This window comes from Anas platyrhynchos, chromosome 6 (genome assembly GCF_047663525.1).
Source record: "Anas platyrhynchos isolate ZD024472 breed Pekin duck chromosome 6, IASCAAS_PekinDuck_T2T, whole genome shotgun sequence".
NCBI classification, from domain to species: domain Eukaryota; kingdom Metazoa; phylum Chordata; class Aves; order Anseriformes; family Anatidae; genus Anas; species Anas platyrhynchos.
Genome location: NC_092592.1, coordinates 29,015,219 through 29,040,079, shown reverse-complemented (window position 1 = coordinate 29,040,079; position 24,861 = coordinate 29,015,219). Strand labels below are relative to the sequence as shown.

Below are 24,861 nucleotides of genomic sequence, written 5' to 3'. Positions count from 1 at the left end.
CACCGCAAAGAGGGGAATTTCTCTGTCCTACATCTGCTATAGTGGCAAATGATAATTAAAAGGAACAAAATGGGAGAGTTATGCACAGAAAATAATGACACTAGCTTATACTTGGAAAATTTTGAGTTATCTCTATGGCTGGAGATGGAGGAGCTCTAACATGCCTTTGCTCACGTTACTGAGGCTCACTTTTTCTGAAGCTTGTTTGTGTCCCTTTTGCATAGGAGAGGGATTGCCAGGACCTCCAGGCCCACCAGGGAGACCAGGATCTTCTATATCCACCTCAGGTAGGCTCCTCCCACTCACTCCCTCACCTGTGCCCTGGGAATGTCCTGCCTGTTGTGGTTCCAGAGAGCATACCCTTGGTTTTGAACAGGTGAAACCAAAGGAAACTTGTATCATGTTCTGTTGGATGTCATAAAGAAACATTTTTGTTTTAATTACAGAAACATTCCTCTCAGGCCCACCGGGTCCACCAGGTCCACCAGGCCCGAAGGGAGACCAAGGTGAGTCCTCAGCAAGATTCTGAATGGATCTCAGCACCACAGACTGAAAAGGCAGAAGGAAGGGCTTGGATGCAGAAACTCTCCTGCCTTTCTGTGGCTGTAGGAGAGCTGGCACAGTGGTCACTAAGTAGTATTCCTGCCTGCTTCAGTAAAAACAGTCAGTTGTTGAAGAAATTTATTAGTCTCCAGTACTGATGTCAAGGCATTGTTGTATTCATAGCCCAACCTTGCAAGCCGTTGATATTCAAGAACATTCAAAACTTCAGATTTGCCATTAAAGAAAGGGGAACAATCTTTTTGCAAAATAGAACATGGACTTAGTAACTCAGTGTGAGGAGGTGGCCGTGTTAAGCATAGCTCAGCTCTCACTTGGTAGGAAAAGAAAGGATCTAATCCCTTTCCCCATTCCTGCCCTGCAAATTGAAGACCACGAGACTGTTCTGCAGGTTGGGCTGGGTTGCTGTTGCAGATCAGAGCAAAACAAATATTAACGATGTTCCTCTGCTCCCTTGTTTGCAGGCGAACCAGGTCCACGAGGATTCACAGGTGAGAAAGCTTCCAGGGGATGTCCCTGGGGTGCAGCGTGGCTTGTTTGTGTATATGACCGCTCCTCCATTCTGTGTCCCATGCAGGAGAACCGGGTGAACCTGGCCTTCCAGGAATCTTCTCCCATGGTCAGTCTGTACCCCTTTTCCTCCTTTAAATTCATTGTCCATAAGCAGATGCCAGGGGGCAAAGTCCTGCTCTATCCTAACTCAGTTTTGGTGGAGCCAGGATTTTGTCCACATGTTCTATTCCTTTGAATCTCTAACTCTCCTTTGGCAATTGGCAGGTGGTACAGTCACCATGCAGGGACCTCCAGGCCCACCAGGTCCACCAGGACCCAAAGGTGAAGTTAAAAATCTTCCTTCTTTCTTTGCTGGTGGCCTTACACGGCTGTGTCGGGTTGGGACTAAGGGATGGAGCAGCCTGCTCCTTTGGGAATTGCAGCTGTTCCCACCCCTGCCTTTTCAGGCACAGCAGAACCGGGGCAATTGAGTTCCTCCAAGGGCTCGGTGGTGGCCTCTCTGCCAAGATGTAGCTCAGCTGTTTTACAAACCAAGGGTGCAGCCTGCAGTGAAACCTGCAATAACTGTCTGTCTCCTTCACTCTATTTTCCAGGTGATGCAGGTGTCCCAGGCGCTCCTGGCATCCCAGGAACATCTCGAGGTAAGAACTGTCATTGCTCTGATGCTACCAGGAAATGCTGATGTTCCTGTCTGGGACTGGGAGCAGCAGGGCAATGGGGTTAGCCTTAATGAGTTTGGGTGCTTTTTGCTCTCTATACACATTTCTGCCCAGCTTTGTTTTCAGTGCACAAACTGAGCAGGTCTGTCAGTGTGAAGCCAGGGAAATCTCTGGATGCAGCCCTGCCCATCTGCATAGGCTGAGTTGTAAGATGCCAAATGAATTAAAGACTCGCTACCTAATAGCCCATGCTTACAGTGTGTTTGGGGATAGAAGGGGAGCCACTGACTGCATAGGTCATTCCCAAAGCTCTTCCCAGACCTGTGGGAAGGGATTAATGCAAGCTCAATGCTTAGCATTACTTGGTCTAATGCAGCCATGCCAAAAACATTCCTTATGATGATTTCTGTAGGTGGATCCAGACAAATTCAGGGACCCCCAGGTCCTCCCGGCCCACCCGGTCCTCCTGGCCCAGGCGGAAGTTCATCTCAAGAGATCCAGCAGTATGTCACTGACTACCTGAAAAGTGAGTATGACTGGGTTTTGCTGCAGGTCAGCAGATGCCTGTCTTCCTTTTGCTCCCTGAGCCCCTTGTCACTGTTAGAGGCAGCAGCCCTATTTTTCTTGAATATTATGAAGTGCAGTTGTCTGCTGTGGCCTCTGCAGAACTGTTCTTCTGTAGCCCTGCTTTTTCCCTAGGGGAAAATGGTCCAATAATTGTGCATTTGGCCGTCATCTTCCCTCTAATGATGTGAGCATATCTTGGGCATCCCTCCTAGGTGACAACGTAAGGCATTATTTGACCGGTGCCCAAGGCCCACCAGGCCCTCCAGGCCCACCCGGGATCATCACCACTGCAGATGGGAATAGCTTGGATTATGCGGAGCTGGCTGCGCGGGTTATGAGCTATATGACAAGTAAGCACCCTGTTCCTGTGCTGGTAAGCTCTGTGAGTACCAAATCACACCCTGCTGAGCTTGTGCAACACCGAGAAGACCGGAACCTCAGGAGAGACAACAGCCTTTAAGCAGCAGCCCATTAAAGCCTGTGTGAGACTGCAGCTGATTTGTGGTGCTTTCCATGGGAAGCCCATTCCAGCAGTTAAACTGGATTATTTCACCTTTCCTATGTCCCTGTCTGACCCCTCTTCACCTGCTTCCTCCTCTTAATCTTGGCTGACACAGAACCTTTTTATTCCCACAGGCTCTTCAGATCGTTATCAGTCATATGTCAGTTCAGTGTCATCTACATCAGTTTTGTATCAAGAACTTTTGGACATGCTGCAGAGTAAGTGGCCCTGAAGAGAAACATGGGAGGTGGGGATGAAGCATCCCAGCAGCCTGGAGGTCTGCCCTTCCCTCTAGTCTCCTGTCTCCAGCTGGAGTTAGCTGGAAAAGGAGCTTTGCGTCCATAGGTTTGAGTGATCTCTCTAGTGGAGAGGTCTCAGCTCAGCTGCGAACCCCTCACACCTGGCTTCTTTAAAACAGCTGGACAGTCCTAAAGAAATGTCTTTCATTTCCAGGAGAAGAGATTCGTCAATATCTGATTGGACCCCAGGGCCCACCAGGGCCTCCTGGACCAGGAGGAGATGGAATGGCTCTGTCACTGGATTATGATGAGTTGACCAGGCGGTTTATCAGCTACTTGTCAAGTAAGGGTCATTTTAGTGTGTATTTCCCTCTGTTCTCTTGAGAGCTGGCCAAATAGCTCATGCAGTCGATGAAAACTTTTCCAGTGTTGGCTGAGTGAAACCCTAAGTACAGAGACGTCCTCACAGAGATTGTGAGAGACTTGGAATAGAACAAAGATACCTTGTGACTAAGGCATTATCCAGGCACGAGGAATGAGTTCTTGCTTTGCTAAGAACTGAGCTGAGGGCCATCACCTCACCTTAGCCATCTTAGGAGTCCCATCAATGCCTTCAATTTCCTTTATCTTCCTTTTCTGTCTGGGTCTGCGGCCAGGATATATTTCACTGGGGAGGAGTTGATCTATGCCCACTTCGTGTCAAGGCAGCCCAGGCGATGAACTTGCAGCAGCCTTCCTGCACTGCCTGCGAGCGAGCCCTGCAGCCTACCTGCTCCCACTGCACAGCCCCTTTTGGTAACATGCTATTGTTGGATCTGTCTGATTTTGCAGGTTCTGGGATGAACATTGGGCTCCCTGGACCACCTGGGCCTCCGGGGACACCTGGCATATCATACAGTGAGCTAACAGCATACCTGCGAAGTAAGCCAACTTCCTGACTCCCGTGCCACGGGTTCCTCCACACCCCCAGCAGCTTTTTCCAGGCTCAGTCACACTAACAAAGCTCAATATGTGAGGGCACTGCCACAGGGTCCCTACCATCATCCCCGATCTGCAGAGAACTCATTTATGAGTGCAGAACTTTTCCTTTTGGCTGTCACCACAAATAGCCCTCTACAAGACTGCAGTGATCCTCTCTGCCTCAGTTAAAGCCCTGCGGGCCTCCTGGGCAATGCCAGGACCCGCACAGACCGCGAGTGGCTGCTTCTTGAGAAGATTTATCTTCAAACTCTGCAGCATAAAGGAGCTTCTTGGACTTTTTAAAAATATATCTAAAAATATGAACCTCTACACTCTTTGGGGTGTCCACTCAGGGAAGTGGGCTGCACCAGCAAGGCCGCACTATATGGTGCTGGGGAGAAGAAAGTCCCCCAGGCTTGGTTTTAGTTGGCATTACCATATTGTCAGGGAAAGTTCATCAGAATTGCAGAGGGTTGGGTAACATCTTATCTTCCCTTGTGTCTTGCAGACTCTGAATTCAGTGGTCTCGTTGGTCCCCAAGGGCCTCCAGGGCCTCCAGGGATCCCTGGATCACCCGGCGCCTCTCTGGAGGACATCTCTGCTTACCTACAAAGTAAAGCACCTGGGTTTCTCACAGCTGGCAGGGAGGTTCTGGTTGGAGGTGCTGGGGGGAACTGAGCCTGAGATTTAGCTCGCTGGGACCTGTGAGTGCCCACTGGGAACCGGGTCACGTGAAAAAATCTCAGCTGGAAAGGGCTGGAATCTGGGGTTGGAACCTTTAAGCTTACAAGATTCCTAGATGTGCCATTTGCTTGTCCTCTCACTGTACATCATTCTTCCTCTCTCTCAAGATGTGGGATACTCTTCCATCTCCGGAGTGCAGGGCCCACCTGGCCCGCCGGGCCCTCCAGGGCCACCAGGCTTCTCGGGAACCGGGCTCCTGTCCTACGCAGACATCACCAACAGCGACGAGTTCCGGAGCGAGCTGATCCAGTACCTGAAGAGTAAGGGGATGGTGTCCATCCTGCATTGAGGCAGCCCTGTAGCAGCCTTCCTTGAGGAGGCACTGGAGCAACACCACCTTATCCCCGCGGGCTTATCCCAACACTTCCCTTACAGTCTGTAGGGCAGTCAGCTTCACCCCGTAGGCCTGCCTCCTCTCAGTCCAACTGCAAGGCCAAAGTCCTTGTTGTGAGCCTAAAGGAACAGGCACTGGGCAGTCCCGAGTGGCCTGCACTGAGCAGTGAGCCGTTAGTAAGGTCAGCTGCAGACTTTTGCCATTGGAAAAGTGTTTTCTTTGACAAACCCCTTCCTACAGAGAAAATGATGATGTGAGATTTGGAGGGCATCTGGGCCAGCTGTGAGGCAGCACTGGCCTGAGCTGTCATGCTGGCAAATCATCCAGGGCAGCCTTTGAAGGACAAGGGGGTGCCCTCACTTTTGGGAGCCTGGGCGCAGAAGGCCCTTCTGGCAGTGCTGCTGTCCTCGGCCTGAGAGCAGTGCACCCATCTGCAGAACCATCGGGTGGGGGGGGGCAGGTATCCCCATGTCCCTGAAATCCCCTCAGTGCCTCTTGTATTTTGCAGGTGATGAAGTTCGAAGCTACATCTCGGGGCCGCCCGGGCCCCCTGGGCCGCGGGGACCACCAGGACCCAAAGGGGACAGCGGTTTGGTGGCTGGGTCTCTGGCGTCAGTGTATGGCGAGTCGCTGTCTTCTGAGCGGTTGCACGGAGGATCCCTTGGTGCTGAGGGCTCCCACGGGGCATCGCTGGGCGCAGGCAGCTCTTACAGCAGCTCCATGAGCAGCATGTCATCGTACAGTGCCTCCATGGGCAGCGAGGGCTCCTACGGTGCCTCCAGGGGTGGTGATGGCTCTTTTGATGGCTTGCTGGCAGCTGAGGAGGCCCACAGGAGATCAGCAGGTTCCGGCAGATCCTACAGCAACTCCTTCTCTGGGTCCCTGGATTACAACGAGCTGGCGCGCCACGTGTCAGAGAACCTGCAGAGTGAGTGGGACGCTTCCCTGTACATGCTGCCATCCCATTCCCTCGCCCCATTCCCTTCCCTCACTCTTTCTGCTGCCCGCAGCTATCCCTAACATCCTCCCGCCCCAGCATCCAGCCACAGCTCCTTTCAAACAACGTCTTTATCTCCTCAGGCCGAGGTATCCTCCAGGACCTGATGTCTTTCACTGGACAGGGGCCACCAGGTCCCCCAGGTCCTCCTGGTCCCCCTGGAATCAGCAGGGTCTTTGCAGCCTATGGCAATGTCACCGAGGATCTTATGGACTTCTTCAGAGGTAAGTGACGTTGACCTGGTGTTTCTGGCTCATGCATATGAGGTCTCTCCAGCCTCTTGTAGCATTAATAACCCTTTCACCCTTGCATGCTGAAGAAATTTAATCAAGATGCAAAGCTGGAGGCAGGTGGTCTTTCCATCCCCTTCCTCCCTTGCTGTTCTCATCATTAGAAAGGCCATCAGGCTTTCCCACGACTTGTAGGAAACTCACCCCAAACCCTAAAGACCTGCAAACCCTGTGGCCCATTTTAAGCTGGTTGGGCTGCCACATGTAGGGCAAAATGAGAGAGCTGCTGCTCACTGCTCTCACATTGCGTGGACCAGCTCCAGCCCTGGTGACAGCCAGGGCACTTGTAGGGGTGGCAGCGCAGTGCTGGTGCCATGAGCTCACAGCCTGCCCCCAGGACTTTATTGGGACCAAAACCATTCGCAAAAATCCTGCCCTGCTCAGTCTAACCCCATCTAACCTAGAGCGATGGCCTTCCCGTGTGACTCAGGGCTTCTCTAAGCGAATACAGAGTCCTCTGCAGGTGGTTTGTCCTGCTCACTCATGCTCACCTTAATTTTCCTCTCCAGCACATGGAACTGTCCAGGGGCCTCCTGGTGAGAAGGGCGAGCGGGGTTACCCCGGACCCAAAGGTAAGGCTGGCCACCCCTTCCCTCTCACGCCGTGTCCACCGGGGTGGTTGGCGCTGGGCTGCTCTCGGGGTCCCAGCCCCGCTGCAGGCCCTCAGCCCAAGCACCCTCCCCACCTGGTCTCCCTTCCCCTGCCTGGCCCTGCTTGCAGGCTGTCATGCTCAGGGCCAACTCGGCCTTCTTGTTCCTTCAGGTGACCCCGGACCGATGGGCCCACCGGGACGCCATGGGCAAAGAGGACCCAAAGGAGAGAAAGGCGAGAAAGGTAGGGACGTCTGCCCCCCAGGAGAGTGGGGCTGGGCTGGAGGATCCCCCAGACACCGGCCCAGCTCTGGGGAACTGACACAATACGTGTTGGGTGTCTGTTTGATTTAAAGTTGTGTTTTGTTTTCCCCATATGAATGCTTCAAGTAACCTGCCTTTCAATATCCTTGTGCCCAGGTGAACAAGTGTACGTTGGCAGAAGAAAAAGAAGAAGCGTTGGGGTTTAAGGAAAGAGCCAACTCAGCTCTGCACTGGGCAGCGTTGCTAGCAGCCCACAGAGAATCTGTGTGGATCTTCATTGCCTTACTGCTAACATGTCCTCGCCAGTAAGCTAACTCCTTAGACTCGATAGTTCGGTGTTGCTGCTGAGGTTTGAATGGCTCTGGGACGTGTCCAGCACGGTCCTGCTGTGGGTGTTTGCTCCTGTTGTGAATGTGTGCCTTCATGCCCCGACTTCCCAGGTGTGTGCGTCTGGGGGCTGACCAGGGCTCCGCGGCCCAGCCAGCCCAGGCTTCTTGTGTTACTCCCGGCTATGTAAAAACCTATCAATCATTTTTTTAATCAACTATCCACATATTCAGCAAAAAAAAAGAAAAAAGAAATTCTTCCCCACCAAACAACTGGTTTTTTTAGAGATCAGATTCAGACAAAAAGTGCTGTAGGAAGCTCTGGGACAGCTTTCTGAGCGCCCCAGGATTTCTTCTCCACATGTTTGCTGTGCTGGCCACAGGCAGGAGGACCTGGTGAAGCAGGTGGGGGCATGCACAGGGACAGAACCAAAGCACTTTTGTTAAACAACTTGTTGACTTTTAAAAAATATTTTCGTATTCTATTTTTTAAACATCAGGAAAAAATAACTTTTTAATGTAAACATCCCCATTAAAGTGTATTTTATACCCTGCATGTGCCTATCAGTGTCACCTTGGGCAGTCAACCAAAATCGGTGATTGTAGCAGATGCAGCGTGTGGTCAGAGCAGCTGAGGGCTGCTCTTTTGCTTCTCAACACCAGTACATGACAGGAGCAGGCAGCGAGTTCTTTCTTGGTGTGGTGGTTTTCAGTCTCGTTATTGGGGGCCTCTGCACACTGCTACCACATCGCCTTGCTTGCCCTGAGGCAATTCGCGTCACAGGATGGACTGTAGAGGAGGCAGCCCAAATTTGGAATTTGGAGTGAATTTGGAATTCCCTCACAGCTCCCTTGTATTTCATGCACGTATTCCAAGAACAAAACAGAGGTCATCTCAGCAAACTGTGATTTTTATTGTATTTACAGCAGAATTATTACAATATTCTACAGAAAGCCATGAAATCAAATTGCTTTTAAAAACGAGACCAAAAAAAATAAAACACAGAAAACAAACAAAAAAAACCTGTTGTATGGCTGCTACTGCAAATTTATTTCCATGAGCTGTACATACAGAGATCCTTAGCCAACTATTTATCCATCTCCTGATTTTTGGTTGCTTCCTGTAAGGCAAAATTAACTTGGTTTGTGAACATAAAACATTCAACGAACTGCTGGGACGAGGTGAGGCAGGAGCTGCCGTGCATTTCCAGGCTTTGTGACAGAACAAACAGCGCCCTGCCTGGCTTGCTTACAGAGAACAGGGGCAGGACAGCGCAACAGCTGGGTGTCACTGGATGGCTCTAGAATGCTTAGTTCCTGCTCTTTCCCCCTTTCAACCTGGGTGATTGATGATCAGAGAGAAAGGGCCTTTACCTAGCATGGAAACCGTGGAAGGTATTTCATAAAATCAAAGCAACGCGGGGCTCAGTAACGCCCTTCTGCTTTCAGTGCAGAGAAGTGTGTGAGCCCTTAGTTGCTGCTTTAAGCATGTTTTAGCTTAAGAGGGCTTCTGCTTCCCTCTGGAGCCACCGACTGCCCTTGGGCCAGGAGTGCAGTAGTTACAGAAACGAAGGACGAGGACTGAGGCAAGAAAAAGAGGCTGAAAAACAACTAAAAGCTCTGCAAACAACATCACCTTCCCAGCTAGAGAAATGCTATGAAGCTTTCTTCCTTTCCCTCCCTTTATCTGCTCTCATCCTTTGTAAGACTAAGAAACATGCCAGGGCATCCTGGCCCCGCCTTGTCTGGGGCTGAGGAAGGTTAGCTCTCTCTGACCTCATTTCATGCCTGCTGTGAATTAAACACAGTCAGGGACTGGGAAACACATGTGGACACATCAACACAAGGAAGGTTCTCTGAGATCCAGAAGTACAGATCTTGCAGTACAATGACAGGGCTGTAACTGCTAACATGCAAAGCAGGAAGTTACCCAGGTGGTGGCCAGCATCAGGGCTCTTCCTTTCCCTGAGCTCCAAAGACTGCGGCACCACTGTCTTCATTTTCCTGCCATAAAAGACATTTTTACACTGTGGCCTGAGGAAAGCAATTATATTACTGTTTTGCCTGGCTCTATCAGACTCTGACTTTGTTAAGGTGCTAAGGTTCCTATGTATTCATTAAGAAAAAAAATCCTGTTCCCTGTAGATATATCAAAGGTCTCTGGGATAGAAGAATCATTTTTAAATACCTGGCTTGCTGGATCTTAAGCCATGTGAGGGGTTGGATACCGAACAAAGTCCTGTGAAGAATCACTGAGTGAACGCCTGTGGTCAGGACACCGCGAATCAGGGCGGTGGTACCAACAGCTGCAGCGCTGCCCCCTCTCACTTTGAACATCTAAAGGAAAACCTTTAACAATAAATTAGCATAAATCTAGTCAACCACAGAAGTAACCTCCATACCATACCATAGCTTTTCGTGCCACACTTGCTTCTTATGCATTCAGCAGAGAGCTTGAAAGAAAACCGCGGAGTTCTATGGGAAACAGAGCAGCAAACGTGCTGGAGTATTCCCTCTTCACCCAAGCAACAGCAAAGTTTAAACTAATTTAAGTTTAAAAGAGCTTGGTCATCCAAAGATCTCCCTGGTCCACCTGCAGGGCTGCACTGGCAGGAGCAGCTGAGCTCCCGTAACTGTCAGGCTGTGAGAAGAACTGCTGACTCCTCTATTTACAATGCCCCATCCCAAGAAAGCTAATTTAGCAAGTGCTGAAATCTGCTTTCAGAGCTGATTAAAAATTGTGAGGTCTGAATCCGTCAGAGGCCATGAGCTTGCATGGAGATATTTTTCTTGTCCAAACCAACTGTAAATAGAGGAGCAGAGAACAATGCGCTGCGCTGTGGTGCACGTGCTTTAGGGCCTTTGTTCATCTTCCTGCAGCCAGCAGCTACAATGTAAAAGGAAGGTGAGCACGAACCAGTATTTGCTCAGCTTCTGAGGGGCACGTAGAAAAAATGCGATCTGCCAGAAACTCAGCAAGCTAGCAGACTGTTTTGACTACAGAAAACACACCTAACTACCTCTGAGACAGAGCTCCTACCATTTATTAAAGGGATTATGTGACACGTGATAGGAGAGAGATTGGATTTTATATCTCAGACGATCTCTTCCAGGCCAATGCGAGACTAAATCTATTTGAATTGGATTTTCTGACAGTGCCCTAACAGCATACACCTCCTCTTTCATGTTCCACAATGCTGATAAAACGCTGGCTTTCAATCTAACCATGTAAGTACCTATGTTAGCTCCTGTTATCCCAGAGAAGTGGATTTGCACACCAGGTATCAATTCTCAGCACAGTCACAAGACTGCAGCTGCTTAACAGCGCTCTACAGCTCCAGACACAGCCAAGGACTCGCTAAGGCTTCGACTGCTACATTCAGTCCCTCCCTGCACCACACAACTCAGGCATTTGTACAATTTACAGTGAGGTCAGATTGCAGGAGCTTGTGTGAGAAGGATCTTCAAATTAAAGATTTACCAGACGTAGACAGAGGTAACCACTATGCCAATATATATTAGCAAGTTATCACTGAAACTGCCAAAAATCTAAGAAGATTAACATTTCTCTGAGAATTTAATGTGGATAAAGGCAGAGATAATCCAGAAGAGGAAATCTGCCTGCCAAGTTTACTCTCCAAATAAATCACTGAGCCTGCTCCATACAAAATTGCAAACAAATTCTGTTAAATACAGAGGTGAAGATTACTTAACATTATTTTAGTAACAGTCAATTTATGATGGTGGAACTTAAAGGAAAGGCCTTCAGAGTCTTTTTTCAGCCTACTGAACAAACCACTTAAGGAACTTTGCATTTAGCAACAGATAACATTCTAGAGATAATGATATGTGAATTTACAACAGTACACAATACACAGTGATATAATAAAATGCCAGAAATTAAGGCTAGCTATTAAAGTAATTATGCTATCAAAAAGTTACAAAAATTAAATTAAAACATGCATTTTCCAACTGCTTTTACTGTGCTGCAAATTTTAAATGTCTTCACTGAGAAGGTATAGTTGCAACATCCAAGGATTTCAGCATCCAAGATTTCAACCGCATCTGATTAAAGTCCTATGTTAATTTGAGTTCATTCATGTGCATCAATACTGTTCCCATGAAATGAACATCGTGTAAATGTTCACCAGTCTCACATTAAATGCAAGCTAGCAAAACAAAACCAACATTGCAGTTGACGCCCAAAGAGACTAGAAAGTTAGGCCTCAAATAACAGAAAACAAATACTATTTTACAAATTCAACGCCAGCATACCAAATACAGCTTATAATACTGTCTTGATATGACTCGAACCATCACAAGGAGTGCAGTAAAAGTGACCTAATACACTTTTCCTTCCCTACCAGCTATGAGAAACATTTCAGATTTTTTCCACTGCAGATCAGTCAGGTAAATAACTTATTTTACATCTATGAACTTAAAAAATAAAAACCGTCTATGTTAGTACGTGGCAACACAAAAGCAAAAAAACAGCTTCATTAAGTATTTTGTCTATATATTTAACTTAAATCTTTCTATAAAATAAAATGACTAAAACAAACAAAAAAAATCAAGTTAACATTTCCAACCAAATCAGACTTCTGCCATGGTTATCCATAAATACAACCACCCACCTCCACTTCTGCAATGGAGTTCCAATGAACAGGCTTTGGTAAGAACAGAAGGATGGCTCTACCCATTCCCGGTACAGTTAGAGCGACCGCGTGCGTCTCACACAATGCTTCCTAAAAAATACATTCTACAGCTTTTCGATTTGTAGAACTAACCACCTGTAATAGCTAAGGAAAACAACAAACTGTGCATTTTAAAGTTAGCATTTCTTTCACCTTTACATATTTTAGTGCAAAATATTTTAGGGTGAGGATTTACAACAAAAATGGCAGTAGCAGCAAGAAATCTTCTGTTTTGTACAGTAACAACAATGCAAAGGAGCTTTACTTTGTTTTTGTTTCATAAGTGACAAATACTACCCTGTTGCCAGGATTAGCATACCGAAGTGTTTCAGGCACTGTATTAATTAAACTAGCACCCCATTTCATTATGGAACTAATGGACAAAATATGTAATGGAGATCAGCTCAGTTTAATTTATGCCAGAGGTTTCTTTTTTTTTAAAGAAGTTGTAAAGGTTTTTACTGTTACCATCCGTATTTAAACACAAGGGTTCATTTTTTATGATTATTGGCATGTTCTGAGCAATTAGTTTTAGTCCTCACTATGAAGACACTGCTCAACACTAACATTTTAAACCTCTTGTGGCAGTTTCAGTTGTGGAATTCTCTTGTGTAGAAATGACACACTTAAAAACACAGTAGCAGAACTTATACAGTTTAAATATTCACATAAGAAACCGTTTTTTTGTGATGAGAAAGGTTATAATTCATATTTTAGGCTTACTTAAAGTCAAAACCATAGATAACATACTTTTTGAGACTGAGATAAAAAAAAAAAACATTCTTGAAACATCTGAAGGACGTCACATTACCATTATACACCAACTCCTTTTCTCTTTTCTTCCATTCAAAGTAGTAAAAAAAGAATGATCGTGACACTGATTGTCTCCACCGAAAACAAAAAGTGCCAGGTCTTTTGATGTACTCCACAGATTAGATCAGGTTAGACGACGGGGATGAAGAACTCCAAATATGAAAAACCTACAGCAGTTCCCAGAGTTACGACCCAGTGGAGTGAAGGCTGGGGATTGGATAGAATTTGGAAATCCGGCTTTGTGTTGAAGGGTTAAGGCATTCAGATTCTCCAGTCATTTTAAAGAAAACTTCCTGCTCTTGCAGTTTTCTGGCAAATTCTTCTTCCAGTGTCTAAAAGCAAGATCAGATTGTTATATGAATATAAGGCAATGGAAGTATAAGAAGCCTGTTCTACTGCTGACAGTCTGATACAACATCTTAACAAAATGAACAAACAAACAGCTACCACCACCATCCTCTCTATTTGTTACTTCATCCTCTTTTTTTTTTTTTAAATATCCTATTAGCTTCTGAAATAGAGTCCTAAAACAGATTTACTCCAGCTAAGAGGTTTTATACGCAAATATGCACACATGCCCTGCAAGAGGACCACAGGAAGAGGCTGATAATTGTGAGCCTTTTTTGTTGCACCTATCTTAACTTATTATAAGTGAACTATAGCAGTTTTGTATAATAGCTCAATTCTGCTCCTCAGCAAAATTTATATGATCTGTATTTGCTAGGTTTAACACTTCATTATATTCCAATTCAAACTGCTCCAATTTACCTTTTTTCTTGGTCTCAATTTCTCTCTCCATTCCTTCAGTTCTTGGCTGTGCTCTTCATCCAGCTCTTTCAGCTTCTGAGTCTCATGCTCAACCAGTAGATGGCATTTTTCATTCTTAAAACAAGATAAAGATAATCCTTGTCAAACTAATTCAGATTAGACAACTTACTATTTGTCTAGTGACATATGTTGTCCTAATTCTTTTTAATTAGCTTATTAGCCTGTGCAAACAGTGACGTACATAATTACAAGATAAAAGTTTGTTGTGGGTCTGCATTATCAAGAGCTGATCTTGCCACCAGAACCAATGGAGATAAGAAATACTTGTAAATCTAAACATGTTGCTGAGCACCATTCAGAGAGCAGCCGACAGTGCTACTCCAAACTGTGGTCACTGCCTAATAACACCACCCAAGGTCACGCAGCATTTCTGCTTTGTTTTCTGAATTTTCTCTCTAATTGTATAATTTATTAAAATCAATTACATTAAAAAGGAGTTAGTTTGTTGTTTTTTTATTGGAAAAATACTTCCAAACTTCTGGAAGAATACTTCCAATACTTCAACTCTTGGTGAGTTGAAGGAGTTGAGACTAACAAATGGGGTCTAGAGAGACAGAAACGTGCTTGCATAGAAGCAGCCACAGAATCACCCTGTAATGAGAAGGATAATCAAACCACACATTAAGTTTCACATTCCTTTAAGTTATACATGTTTGTTTAGCTGCCAGGGGCCTTTTGAAGCATGGCAAGAATACGGTTTAGCATTTGGCTGCAACAATTCTTTAATATTAAAGAGCAGTTGGCAACTGCAGTCTCTAAAGCCCTTCTTGTTCCTAAGACTCCAGTCCCAGCTGGCTCTGATGCAGAGTACGAAAGCACAGCAACAAAAATGACAAGCACTTGGCTAGTCCTGAGTGCAGCTAAGGGCCAACTTCTCTTGATGTGGCTCAGAGTAGCCCTAATCTGCTTGATTTTGCTTTAGCTGAAAGTCTCACGCAGACTCCCACGGTACTTGGGCATTTGCTGGGGCGTATTAGTAGTAGCGCAGCCAGGGCCTGTTTTCACCAGATGCAGGAAAGCCATCGGTAGAAGTAGCTTCACTGGCCAATGGAAGATGGAACCTCTCTCTATACAAAGGTGATCAGCAGGTGATCATTTAATGCATTAAAACTGCCTGGTGTCCCGAAGCAGAGAAAAAGCAGACGTCATGGAAAAGGATGCCTGGCCTTCAGTATGCAGAACCAACTTCTACAAAATGCATACGAAAAACAACAGCATTGAATTCCTTACTGCAAGAAGAGCATTCCTTCTAAATAGCTTCCAAAAGCTCAAAAGTGGCAGCCTGCACTTCGCAAAGACTCCATGCCTTGTGGGCAATGGCTGGTGCTGCCTACCTCTGCTCCAAATAATGACATTTGAGCAAAGGAGGTTAAAACGAAACATTTCCTACACAGAACAGTGCTGGGAACTCGATAAATATTCTAGGAGCTACCATCTGCCTATGGCTCAAGCTCTTCTTATGTGTAAAATGATTTCTTATTAATTGATGTTAGGTTCTGAGCCTGGTTAAACAGTATCATGCAGGCCTTTAAAAGCAACGTTGAAAAAAATCCACATGAATCAGTAAAAATGCAGGAAAAGGTGTTTCTGCTTTGCCTGTGCCTGTTATTAACGTGAATCTTCCCACTGAACGTTCATTTAATGTCATCTATTTTTAACCTGTAACTGATGCAGTTCTCTGATGTTTGCTTCACACTGCAACTGAAGGTCCCGCATTTGATTTTCATGCTTCTGATGCTGAGCCAGTCTCTCATTTTTCTGTCTCTTTTCTTCTTGAACTGCAAACTAAAATTAAAAAGATGATTCGTATTGTGCTCCTATATACAACAGTTTACATGAGTCAAAAAGTTTTTAAAACAGAACAAGTATAAACACCATACAGTAATAGTGAATTGAATGGTTTTAAGATATATGAATATCAACTGTATTTTTATTCTATTTTTAACTCCTACAAACGGAATGGCCTCACAGTTTTGTCCACCATTCCTTTTTTCTCTGCACTCTAATCTCTCTGTAAAGCACAGCACATTTCACTTTCAGACACCTGAAGTTAACTCTCTCTAAAGCTAAGTGACACAGAGGTGTTGCAACAAGTCTTGGTTGAGGTTGACGTTAAGCAGTAAGGGAGCTGTTTCCCAGATTTTACTGCCCAGATTTTTTTTAAATCCTTCCATTGCTCATCATATGGAAACCATGATCTGGGACTTCTGTGCATAAAGCAAATCTCTAAAACCTTCACAATGTTCCCTTTTAAAGGATGACAGTTATTCTAAATAAGTTCTAATTTCTAAATTCTGTGCATCTCCACAACCTCTCCAGGCAACCTGCTCCATTGTCTGACCGCCCTCACAGTGATTTTTTTCCTCATTCTTAAGTTATACACTTACATTGACTTACATAAAACTATTTCAGTTTCTGCTGACTGCCTCTCATCCTGTCACTGGGCTCCACTGAGAAGAATGTGGCTCTCCCTCCCATCACGCATTTATACATGTGACTACCATCCTCCTGAGCCTTCTCTTCTCCAGACTGAAGCATCCAACAAGTTCAGCCTCTCCTCTTACACCACGATCCACCCATCCCTTAATCATCACCACGGCCCTTGGCTGGACTTGCTACATTAAGCTGTCTGTCTTGCTCTGGGGAGCCCAGGACAGGACCCAAGATGTGCCTCAAGTGAAAAGGGGTACACGACTTCCTCCCACCTGCCAGCAGCACTCTTCCTCACGCAGCCCAGGATGCTACTGGGCTTCTTTGCCACAAGGGCACACTGCTGTGTTGGCACACTGTTGACTCACATTCACCTTGCTGTCCATTGGGACCACTGCGGCCTTTTCAGCAAAGCTGCTTTCATGGCAGTCAACACCCAGCATGTGCTGCTGCCTACAATTATTCCTCCCGAGGTGCAGGACTTTGAGTTTGCCTTTGTTGAACGTCATAAGGTTCACCTCTGCTCAATTCTCCAGCTTGTACACATCCTTCTGAATGGCACCAGACCCATCCATGCATCAACCTAGTTTTGTACCACCTGCAAGCTTGCTGAGAGTGCATTCTTGCCTGTTGTCACACTTATGTTTACATCACATCAAGATTCTACACTACTAAAATCATTTTTATTACCTGCTTAATTTTTTCACGATCTTGGTCTGGAGAGGCTAATGAATTGATTCTTAAACTTTTCTTAAACATAGCCATTCGAGTCTTTGCTTCACTTCGCTGGATTTTAGGCAGTCTGGCTCTTTCCTGAGTTTGCTTGTTCTTTAACTCCTCAATAAGGCGTTGATTATATCTCTGCATTTGTTCCGTTTCCTAAAACATTAACCACATGGAAATGTTACAGAATACTTGTTATTTTATAACTGTTACATCATTTCATCAATAAGCACGTTCTTGGAGCGTTTATTTCAGCAGAAACCAGCGGCCCTGCCCTAGTGGTAGGGATAGGGAGGATCAAGTCTTCCATTTATTCCAGGGAGCTCTGGATCATGCCCAACCCATACAAAGTTTAGTCATCAAAGAAATATGGTATATATTACCAGTTGTAATCCATACAACTTGTGAATTACATTTTTTTTTAACTGTCTCTGCTCTTTGAAAGGAGAAACTTTAGTGGAATTGAACCTCCACTCCTGCAGTTGTAAAGTTACAGTCTGGCTTAGATTTGCAAGATTTGACCTACTCTAAGGTTTATTTGTTTTTCAGTACATAGCACAGAACGTATACAGCATGGAAATACCTGCACAGGTATTGCCTAGGCAAGCAAAGAGCTACCTGAAGAGATCACAAGTCTGAAATGTATTGTAAATCAAGTAAATATAAAATATATTTTTGATTTAATACACAAAAGGAAGTGTTAAAATCAACACTAACTTTTTCATGCCTCTTAAGCAGCTGGTGCCTCTGCATGAAGTACTGATCCTTGAGCTGCTGTTTGAGGAGTTGGTGTTTCTCTTGTAGGTGTCGCTCCTCCAGCTCCCAGATTGCAGCTTCACGAGCTGGAAAAAATGCAGGCTGGTTTAGAAAGCACAATACAATCATTCTGAATCCACCTGCAAGTGGATGTTTAGAAGTGGCCTACAGCTGCATTTTAAGAGCAAAGCTTTTCTATAGCACATGGCTTTATTGCAGTTCCTTATAAGTCATAAAGGCCTCTGATTTCAGAAGTTTCAGGCAGACTGTTGGTTTATTAAGATACAACACAAATATGTCTTTAAGGAGAGAGTCTGACGCTGAATACCTCTCATGAGCTGCTGTTTGTTGTTGAGGCAATCGCGTTCAATAGTGGCTAGTTCTGTCTTCTGCTGCTGAATTATTTTCTTTAGAGATGCGTCCAGTTCTTGTTGCTGCTTCTGCACAAATTCCTGCTCCTGGTGGAAACCAATAGAAATAAATTAAATTTTGTTCCTCTAGCCACATTACTGTTTAATGAAATTCCCAGTTCCGTGTTATATATACACAAAAACAAATACAGCTAAGAAAATTTGAGCTAACATGCCTCGTGCTATAGAACTACCTATCTCTTGTATTTTCTATGCAGAGAGTAGAGAATATTTTTAATATTTAAATACTTTCAGAAATAAGAACAAAGGCAACAGACTAACCAATCATCTGTAAATCATTCCAGCTCATCTTTCCTCAAAACAAACTGCAGGTTCAAAGCTAGCGAAGACAAACATGCTTGATGTAAAGCTGATCTCAGTATATCAAATGTCATGGATTCATGAATGTAAGAAAAAAACATTTCTGATTATTTTGCTTTGGGTTATTAGGTAAAGCCTATTTGTTTATATGTTGGGTTTCAGGTTTGTATCTCTATCTGAAGTGCTTCATCCTGTCATGAACTCAAGTGGTTTATCACGTCACAAATACCAAGTTTCTGATGGAGGTTTGGAATCCCCTCAGGCTGCCATGAAGACTCCAATGGCTTTCATGGGAACTGTGTCCTGCAGGACTTAAAGACTCGGTGCACCAGAGCTGACCTGGCTCCTTGCAAAGTGATACACCTGCCATCTGCATGCTGCAGTCCCCGTATCACCTGCATCTTCCTCTTATCTAGCGCATTCCAGTCTGTGGCATCACCTTACAGAGAAGGTAGTAGTAGGAAGCCCCCACCACACCCCGAGGACATCCTGTTGCATTTCTTCTCTGCCACTATTCAAAAACCAAACCCCAAACGTATCTACAAGCATGCAGGCATGCGCACACGCTTAAAGAATTAAAGCAGATGCTTCCATCAGGATATAAATGTCAAAAAAGCACAATAGTAGTGTAGGTATCAGAGCCAAGGCGAGCAGCTGCAGAGCTTGCTGTTATACATAACAAAGCAAAAAGATGGCCTGTTGGAACGGAGATGGCGTGAGGCAGGAAAACAGTGCTGGGCTACAGGCGATGAGTGGAAGGGCCTCCTGAGCTAGGCTTTTTACTTTATTTTTACTGAATGTGCCATCAGCAACATATGGAATTAGGTATCTGTCAAAAATCCTTTGTTATGTCCAGGAGAATTTTGATTTTCATCTCCACAGAAAGTCATTGAATAGCAGACAAGGCTTTCGTTTCTCCCAGGGGGCAGCAGAGTTGCACAAGTGACAAAACCAGAGGGAGGAAGCTGGGGAATGCTCAGACAGCAGCAGACCTGGGGGTACAAAAAAGGACTGGGAGGCCACCTTTGTGAACGACGCCAGGCATTCGTAACCAAATATATAGGCTGAAGAAAAACACTGCTTTGGTTCCCTTTCTCGATAGGGAAAGGATACAAAAACTAGAAGTTTATTTTGAGCATGTGGGCACATAATTAATGCTACGTATGAAGTGCTAGGAGTTTTTTGATTTAGGAAGTACATGAGGACAGCTGCTCTAGTGTAGTCATGGTCAAAAAACAATTATGCTGGGAATTTACTGTCAGTAATTTAAATATCATTGCTGCTGCATCTACACTGTAAATCTTAAAAACACAAAAACCCCAAAACACACAAACCATGCTAATTGCTAGTACTAAGATAAACCAGGCAATTGCAGAAATCAATCTGGCCTTTTTGCTTCCCACATCTACCCAGGTATCATGTAAATAACAAGCACTGACCTTACTGAAGAACATGCTGGGTGGTGCAAAAGGCAGGCAGCACAAGGCAGTCTGCCTTTTAAAAAAATACCACCTGGTTTTGCCCAGTATCTTAGACTCCCACCTTTACAATACACAATCTCACTGCACGCAGAGCATACAAGTCACACTACTCCTCACATGTGCTGAACAAATAACACACACCAGAGAACAGCATTATATCATGTTGGAGAGATACTTCAGGTGTCTTGCCCAGAGGACAGTAAAAAGATCAAAATTTCAGTAAATAGTGCAGTGATAAAACATTTGTGCTAGCTCTCTTGGAGGCAGCAGTGAAACTGATCAGCACATATGAGGAGAAGGAGAAGAAAACCACACATTTGGAAAATTAGGGAAATAAAACTTTTTGGTTTGCATTTTAGGACTTACATCCTGCATTTGTGCGTTGAACAGCGTACACGAAGACAACTGAAAAGACTGAATCATAACCTGAGCAACGCCCTGTGGGACACAACGTACTTCCCATGTCAGAATACAATCAAATATAGTGCTGCTCTTCAAAAACCCTCTGCTGTATGTTAGAAATATACATTCAAAATGTCAAATCTAATTGCAAAAAAGGTAGTCGCTGACAGTAAAAATTCTGGCCATCTAAGATGCTCCATTTGCACCTTGCCTAGTACTTCCTCATTCCAAGTAAGGATCTTCCAACTTTAAAACCGTCCCTTACTTTAACATAGTGAAACCAGCGAAGGAAACAAAGTCACCACAACCATTATGAAAATTTAGTTCCTGAATTGTTTCCTTAACAAGCTTAGAGACACATCATGGGTATGGGGCAAGCTGTAACTCAATCAAATTCTCAGCTGGGAAATCCCCTCTTGAACCGAACATGTAATCAGATAGAGCTGCTGGTATTTTCTGATAGGTCACAATCATTTAATCTTTAAATTACTCAACCCAAACCTGCTCTGCTGGGGTACAAACTCACTCACCTACAAACTACGGCTGTCACAACAGCATTTTTTCTGAAATATTAGCCTCTGTCCAGATAGCTCATATAAAGGCAGCAAGTTTGAAGGCGTGACATTATATATGATGTCTTATAAAGTTTCTCTACACCTACATTTAGACGTTAAATAGTTTCGTTTCACCTAATCTGTTCTGCTACTAGAACATGATGCCTAACGCTTACCTATTCTATATATGTTTTTCCCCTGTGCTTGTAGTGCCCCAAAATAACTTCTGCCTGAAGCCTCCATCATTTGACAGACCTGCAGGTACTTACCACTCAAAAGCACTGTAATGAAAATTGCCATAGAAAAATAGTTATTTTTTTGGCACAACGTAACAAAACATTATGCTTAACGGCACAAACTTGAAAATCACCGCTCCTACAATTCTACACATTATACTCCACGGGAAGTGACACGGCAATATTTGAAGAAAGAGAGCAATCCACAGGGTTAGTTTGAGTTAAGTTTCATGTTCACTCAACAACAACAAGTGAAATTATCAAGCTGTGTGAATACTGCTGCCTTTTGTATTTTAGTAGCTTGAAGCTGCCATTGTTACCTGAGCATGCTGGCTTTGTGCAAGCTCCTCTTTCTTGCGTTTCATGAGCTCTTTTCTCAGCTCTTTTGGTGCTTTCTCCACTTCACATAAAACCTACAGTGTATATAAGCATGCAGAAGGTGGCGAAAAGAACACTTTTTCTCCATAGCAAGCATTATTGTGAACATAGGACATGCAGGTCAAGCACTAGAGGAACTGGGAAGCGTGCATTACTTCAGTGGCAGGGATGTTAGCTTAGTGAGGAGAGCTTAATGAAAAGAGACAGAACAATGCATGCTTTAGGTGTGCCAGCGCAGAGAGAGGCATATGCCAGCTTCTTTGTGCATGCAAATGCTGCCCAGTGCTCTCAGAAATGGCAGTCTCTTGCTTGCGTTTTCATGCAGCAGCTAGAACAGTCGGTAGATAAGAAAAACGCCACCTGCAGAAGTGGCATTTTCTTAAAGCACTACTGAAAAGGGGCTACAGAGTATGTTTACCTCATGGTAAAGCTGTGAAAAACGGTTGGAAACTTAAAATGAATTCCACAGAAAGAGAGCTATTTCTGACACTGTCTTGAATATGAATTTACAAGATGCCATTATCAGTGTTTCAACCATAAATGACATCTACATAGGGTAAGTCTTAAAAATCATCATAGAAGCAAATAAAATATTAATGGTCGTAAATGTTCAGTTCTGAAGAATTTAAAAGCAAAAACCATCCGTAACTGATTATGTTTTTAAGAAACTTTTCATTACACATATGCTGAACTGGAACATTTGTTTCAGTTCAACATGAGTTAGACTAGATGAGTAGAAATATTCTAAATATAACCTGGCTAAATCAGCTGAATATGAATCTGTTATTTTGCTGGTTGTTGTTTTTTTTTGTGTTTTTTTTTTTCCCCCCCTCACTTGCGAATTACAAACCTTAACACTGCAAACACCTCAATATAACAATGGGAAGTTTGAGAGCACCAGCTGCATTTTCCTTCAAACTGTAAATCGCCTTCTGAAGTTCTAAATACAAAACTATGCACCCAAAGACCAATGCCTATTTGTTTAGTAGTGGAAGCATCATCAGAAAACAGAGTCCAAATCACCACATGCTACTCCTGTTTCCGTGAAAGAACTGCTTTTAGCTCAGAGAAATATATAAAATTCTTCCCGCTTTCCCATGTAGGACCCAATCACCAGTGAGTAGAAAGAGACTCAAAAAATGCAAGAGGTTCCGCAAAAGAAGAAAAATGGTTATTTACATGAGCAGACAGTTCAAATTGAATATATTTTTTCTATGCATTTTTTTTTTTAAACTACAGGATCTTTCTATGCAAAAGCATGGACAGTACAGATTCTAAAAGAAATCTCTGGAAGTCTAATAACTATGAGAGCAAACACTAGAGACATTTATATACAAACAAGCACTATATAGCTGATCTGAAAATGAAATAAAACAGCTATTATGAGGCAAAATCCATAGAGGTACACTGCTCTTATTCTAACGCAAGCAAATCAAAAGCAAAAGGTGTCAGTGTAAAGTGTCACTCACTTTGCCTTAACTGTGCAACACACAAGAAATTAATTGTAAAAGATTTTAGGTCATCAGATTTGTCTCTCTTAGCTCGCCTTTTTGAGTTAAAGAACAAAATCCACCTAACACTTACTATAAAGAAATTCTAAATCACATCAGCAGGCGTTTAATAAAAATCTAATAAATTAACCAAAACTCAGGAATTTAAGTGTTTCTTCTCATTAATGAAGAACATGTTGTTTTCTTTGAAATTCTAATTTGCTAAGTATTTACTAAGTAGTTATAGCTGGTTTGCTTAATATAGCAATCTCAAATATTTTCAGTCTTTAATAAAATACTATATCTTAATCTACTATTTGTAAAAAGAATTATTAAATATTCTGTGAAAAATAGTCTCCTAATTTGATGATATTTTCTACATTAAGTCAATACCCAAATGTTCCTGTTAGCTGTTTGTATTTCACTTTTGGCAGTAAAACAAAAGGAATACCATTGACTACTGTACTCCCTCCACAACTTATTATAGCACGTGAGGCTGATGTGACTTTTAGGAGACCTAACCTCAACCATTTGCTATGGCCATACTCCTTATTTTCTATACCATCATCTTTGTCTCTTACCTCCTTCTTTTTGTTCTTCAGCATGTTCTGGAATTTAGACAATTCTTTCTCCTGTTCTGCTTTGATGCGTTTTGCTTCATCTCGTAAACGATTTGTGTGTTCCTGTTCCAACCGCTCTATTGTCTGCTTCTGCTGCTTCTCTAGATTTTCTATTTCTTGATCATATTGTCGCTTTTTACTCTGTTTAAAAAAAACAAACAAACAAAAAAAAACACCTTCATTTTGTTTACTGGCAAGTGTGTTCTAGCAGACAAGCTTGGCATCCCATAACACAAAAATATTGCCATTAGTAGCAAGAATTAAACTATAGCCATCAAAGAAATGCCCGTAATGCTGTTGTGAGTATTTGGCCTACTCCATCAGGATGTCACATTTTAAGAGCACCAAGATCCAAAAAACTCACTGTCATTTCCTGTTCAAAACGTCTGTACATCTGTTCTCGCTGTTGCAAGAGCTTGTTACTAAGCTGCTGTTGGGCTCTCTGCTCTTCTTTCTGAAGAAGTCTCAGCTCTCTTAGCTCTTGACGCCTAATAATGAAAGAGAACTTTTAATATTGATAGAAAAATAAAAAAAATAATAAAAAAAAAGCATTTACAACTTAGGTCCACTAAAGCTATTTTTGTATCATCTCATCAGGAAACACTCTGCATTCCTTTCTATTTACAAAAATAAACGAAAGCAATGCCAAACATGACAAAAATAAGACCATTACCCCTCTTGCTTTTACTCAATGTGAAAAAAATCAGTTATGTACAAGACAATAAAACCTCCTGTAAAATGTACTTTTACAAAAGCTTACCGTAGAAATCTCATTTCTTCACTTTTTGAGTCATTTTCAGTAACTATTTTTGACGTGGTTACACTCACTTCTACTCCATCAACAACAAACTTCCTAGTTTTCTTTAAAGTTTTCTTCTGTCTTCTAGTTTCCTGAATAAAACATCAGTAAGTTATTCTGTATCTAAGTCATATTCCTTTAACAAAAAAAAAAAAAATTACTTCAAATGTTTGTGTGGAGGGCTGCTGCATATAAATCAGGAGTTCTTGGTTACTGGTTATCACTTAAGTGAGAACTTAGAAAAATTCTCATGTACTGAAACATTCTTTATTCAAAGGAAAACTGATTACTGATAATCTAAATTGCCGTTCAGAGAAAAAGCTAGGTAATCCCTGAATGAAACACTGATGCAGTTTGATTTTCAAGAGCTGAAGAGAGTT

The 24,861-nt window shown here is 43.6% G+C and overlaps 2 protein-coding genes across 5 annotated transcripts in view; one reads left to right on the top strand and one right to left on the bottom strand.

Moving 5' to 3' along the window:
- COL17A1 (collagen type XVII alpha 1 chain) overlaps positions 1-12,116 on the top strand; it is a 40,325-nt gene extending 28,209 nt beyond the window's left edge. The window contains 20 exon segments of the mRNA XM_027459883.3: positions 225-287; positions 447-506; positions 1,026-1,052; positions 1,139-1,180; positions 1,339-1,395; positions 1,668-1,715; positions 2,146-2,259; positions 2,513-2,650; positions 2,937-3,020; positions 3,256-3,384; positions 3,873-3,962; positions 4,510-4,614; positions 4,853-5,005; positions 5,588-6,007; positions 6,160-6,300; positions 6,876-6,938; positions 7,129-7,163; positions 7,165-7,200; positions 7,377-7,472; positions 7,475-12,116. Coding sequence (XP_027315684.3) covers positions 225-287; positions 447-506; positions 1,026-1,052; positions 1,139-1,180; positions 1,339-1,395; positions 1,668-1,715; positions 2,146-2,259; positions 2,513-2,650; positions 2,937-3,020; positions 3,256-3,384; positions 3,873-3,962; positions 4,510-4,614; positions 4,853-5,005; positions 5,588-6,007; positions 6,160-6,300; positions 6,876-6,938; positions 7,129-7,163; positions 7,165-7,200; positions 7,377-7,472; positions 7,475-7,534 — 1,961 coding nt within the window. The 3' untranslated portion in view covers positions 7,535-12,116.
- The window catches only part of SLK (STE20 like kinase), a 49,118-nt gene continuing 32,693 nt past the window's right edge, over positions 8,437-24,861 (bottom strand). For 2 of the 4 annotated variants that reach the window (XM_027459884.3, XM_027459886.3), the window contains exons 10-19: positions 24,443-24,573; positions 24,047-24,170; positions 23,644-23,823; positions 21,515-21,607; positions 18,119-18,248; positions 17,752-17,876; positions 17,002-17,190; positions 15,541-15,666; positions 13,822-13,935; positions 8,437-13,385 (exon numbers count right to left, since the gene is read on the bottom strand). In XM_027459884.3, the coding sequence (XP_027315685.1) occupies positions 13,239-13,385; positions 13,822-13,935; positions 15,541-15,666; positions 17,002-17,190; positions 17,752-17,876; positions 18,119-18,248; positions 21,515-21,607; positions 23,644-23,823; positions 24,047-24,170; positions 24,443-24,573 (1,359 nt within the window). In that variant the 3' untranslated portion in view covers positions 8,437-13,238. The remainder of the gene's footprint in view (positions 13,386-13,821; positions 13,936-15,540; positions 15,667-17,001; positions 17,191-17,751; positions 17,877-18,118; positions 18,249-21,514; positions 21,608-23,643; positions 23,824-24,046; positions 24,171-24,442; positions 24,574-24,861) is intronic. The other 2 variants (XM_027459887.3, XM_072039761.1) reach the window with 1 other exon arrangement.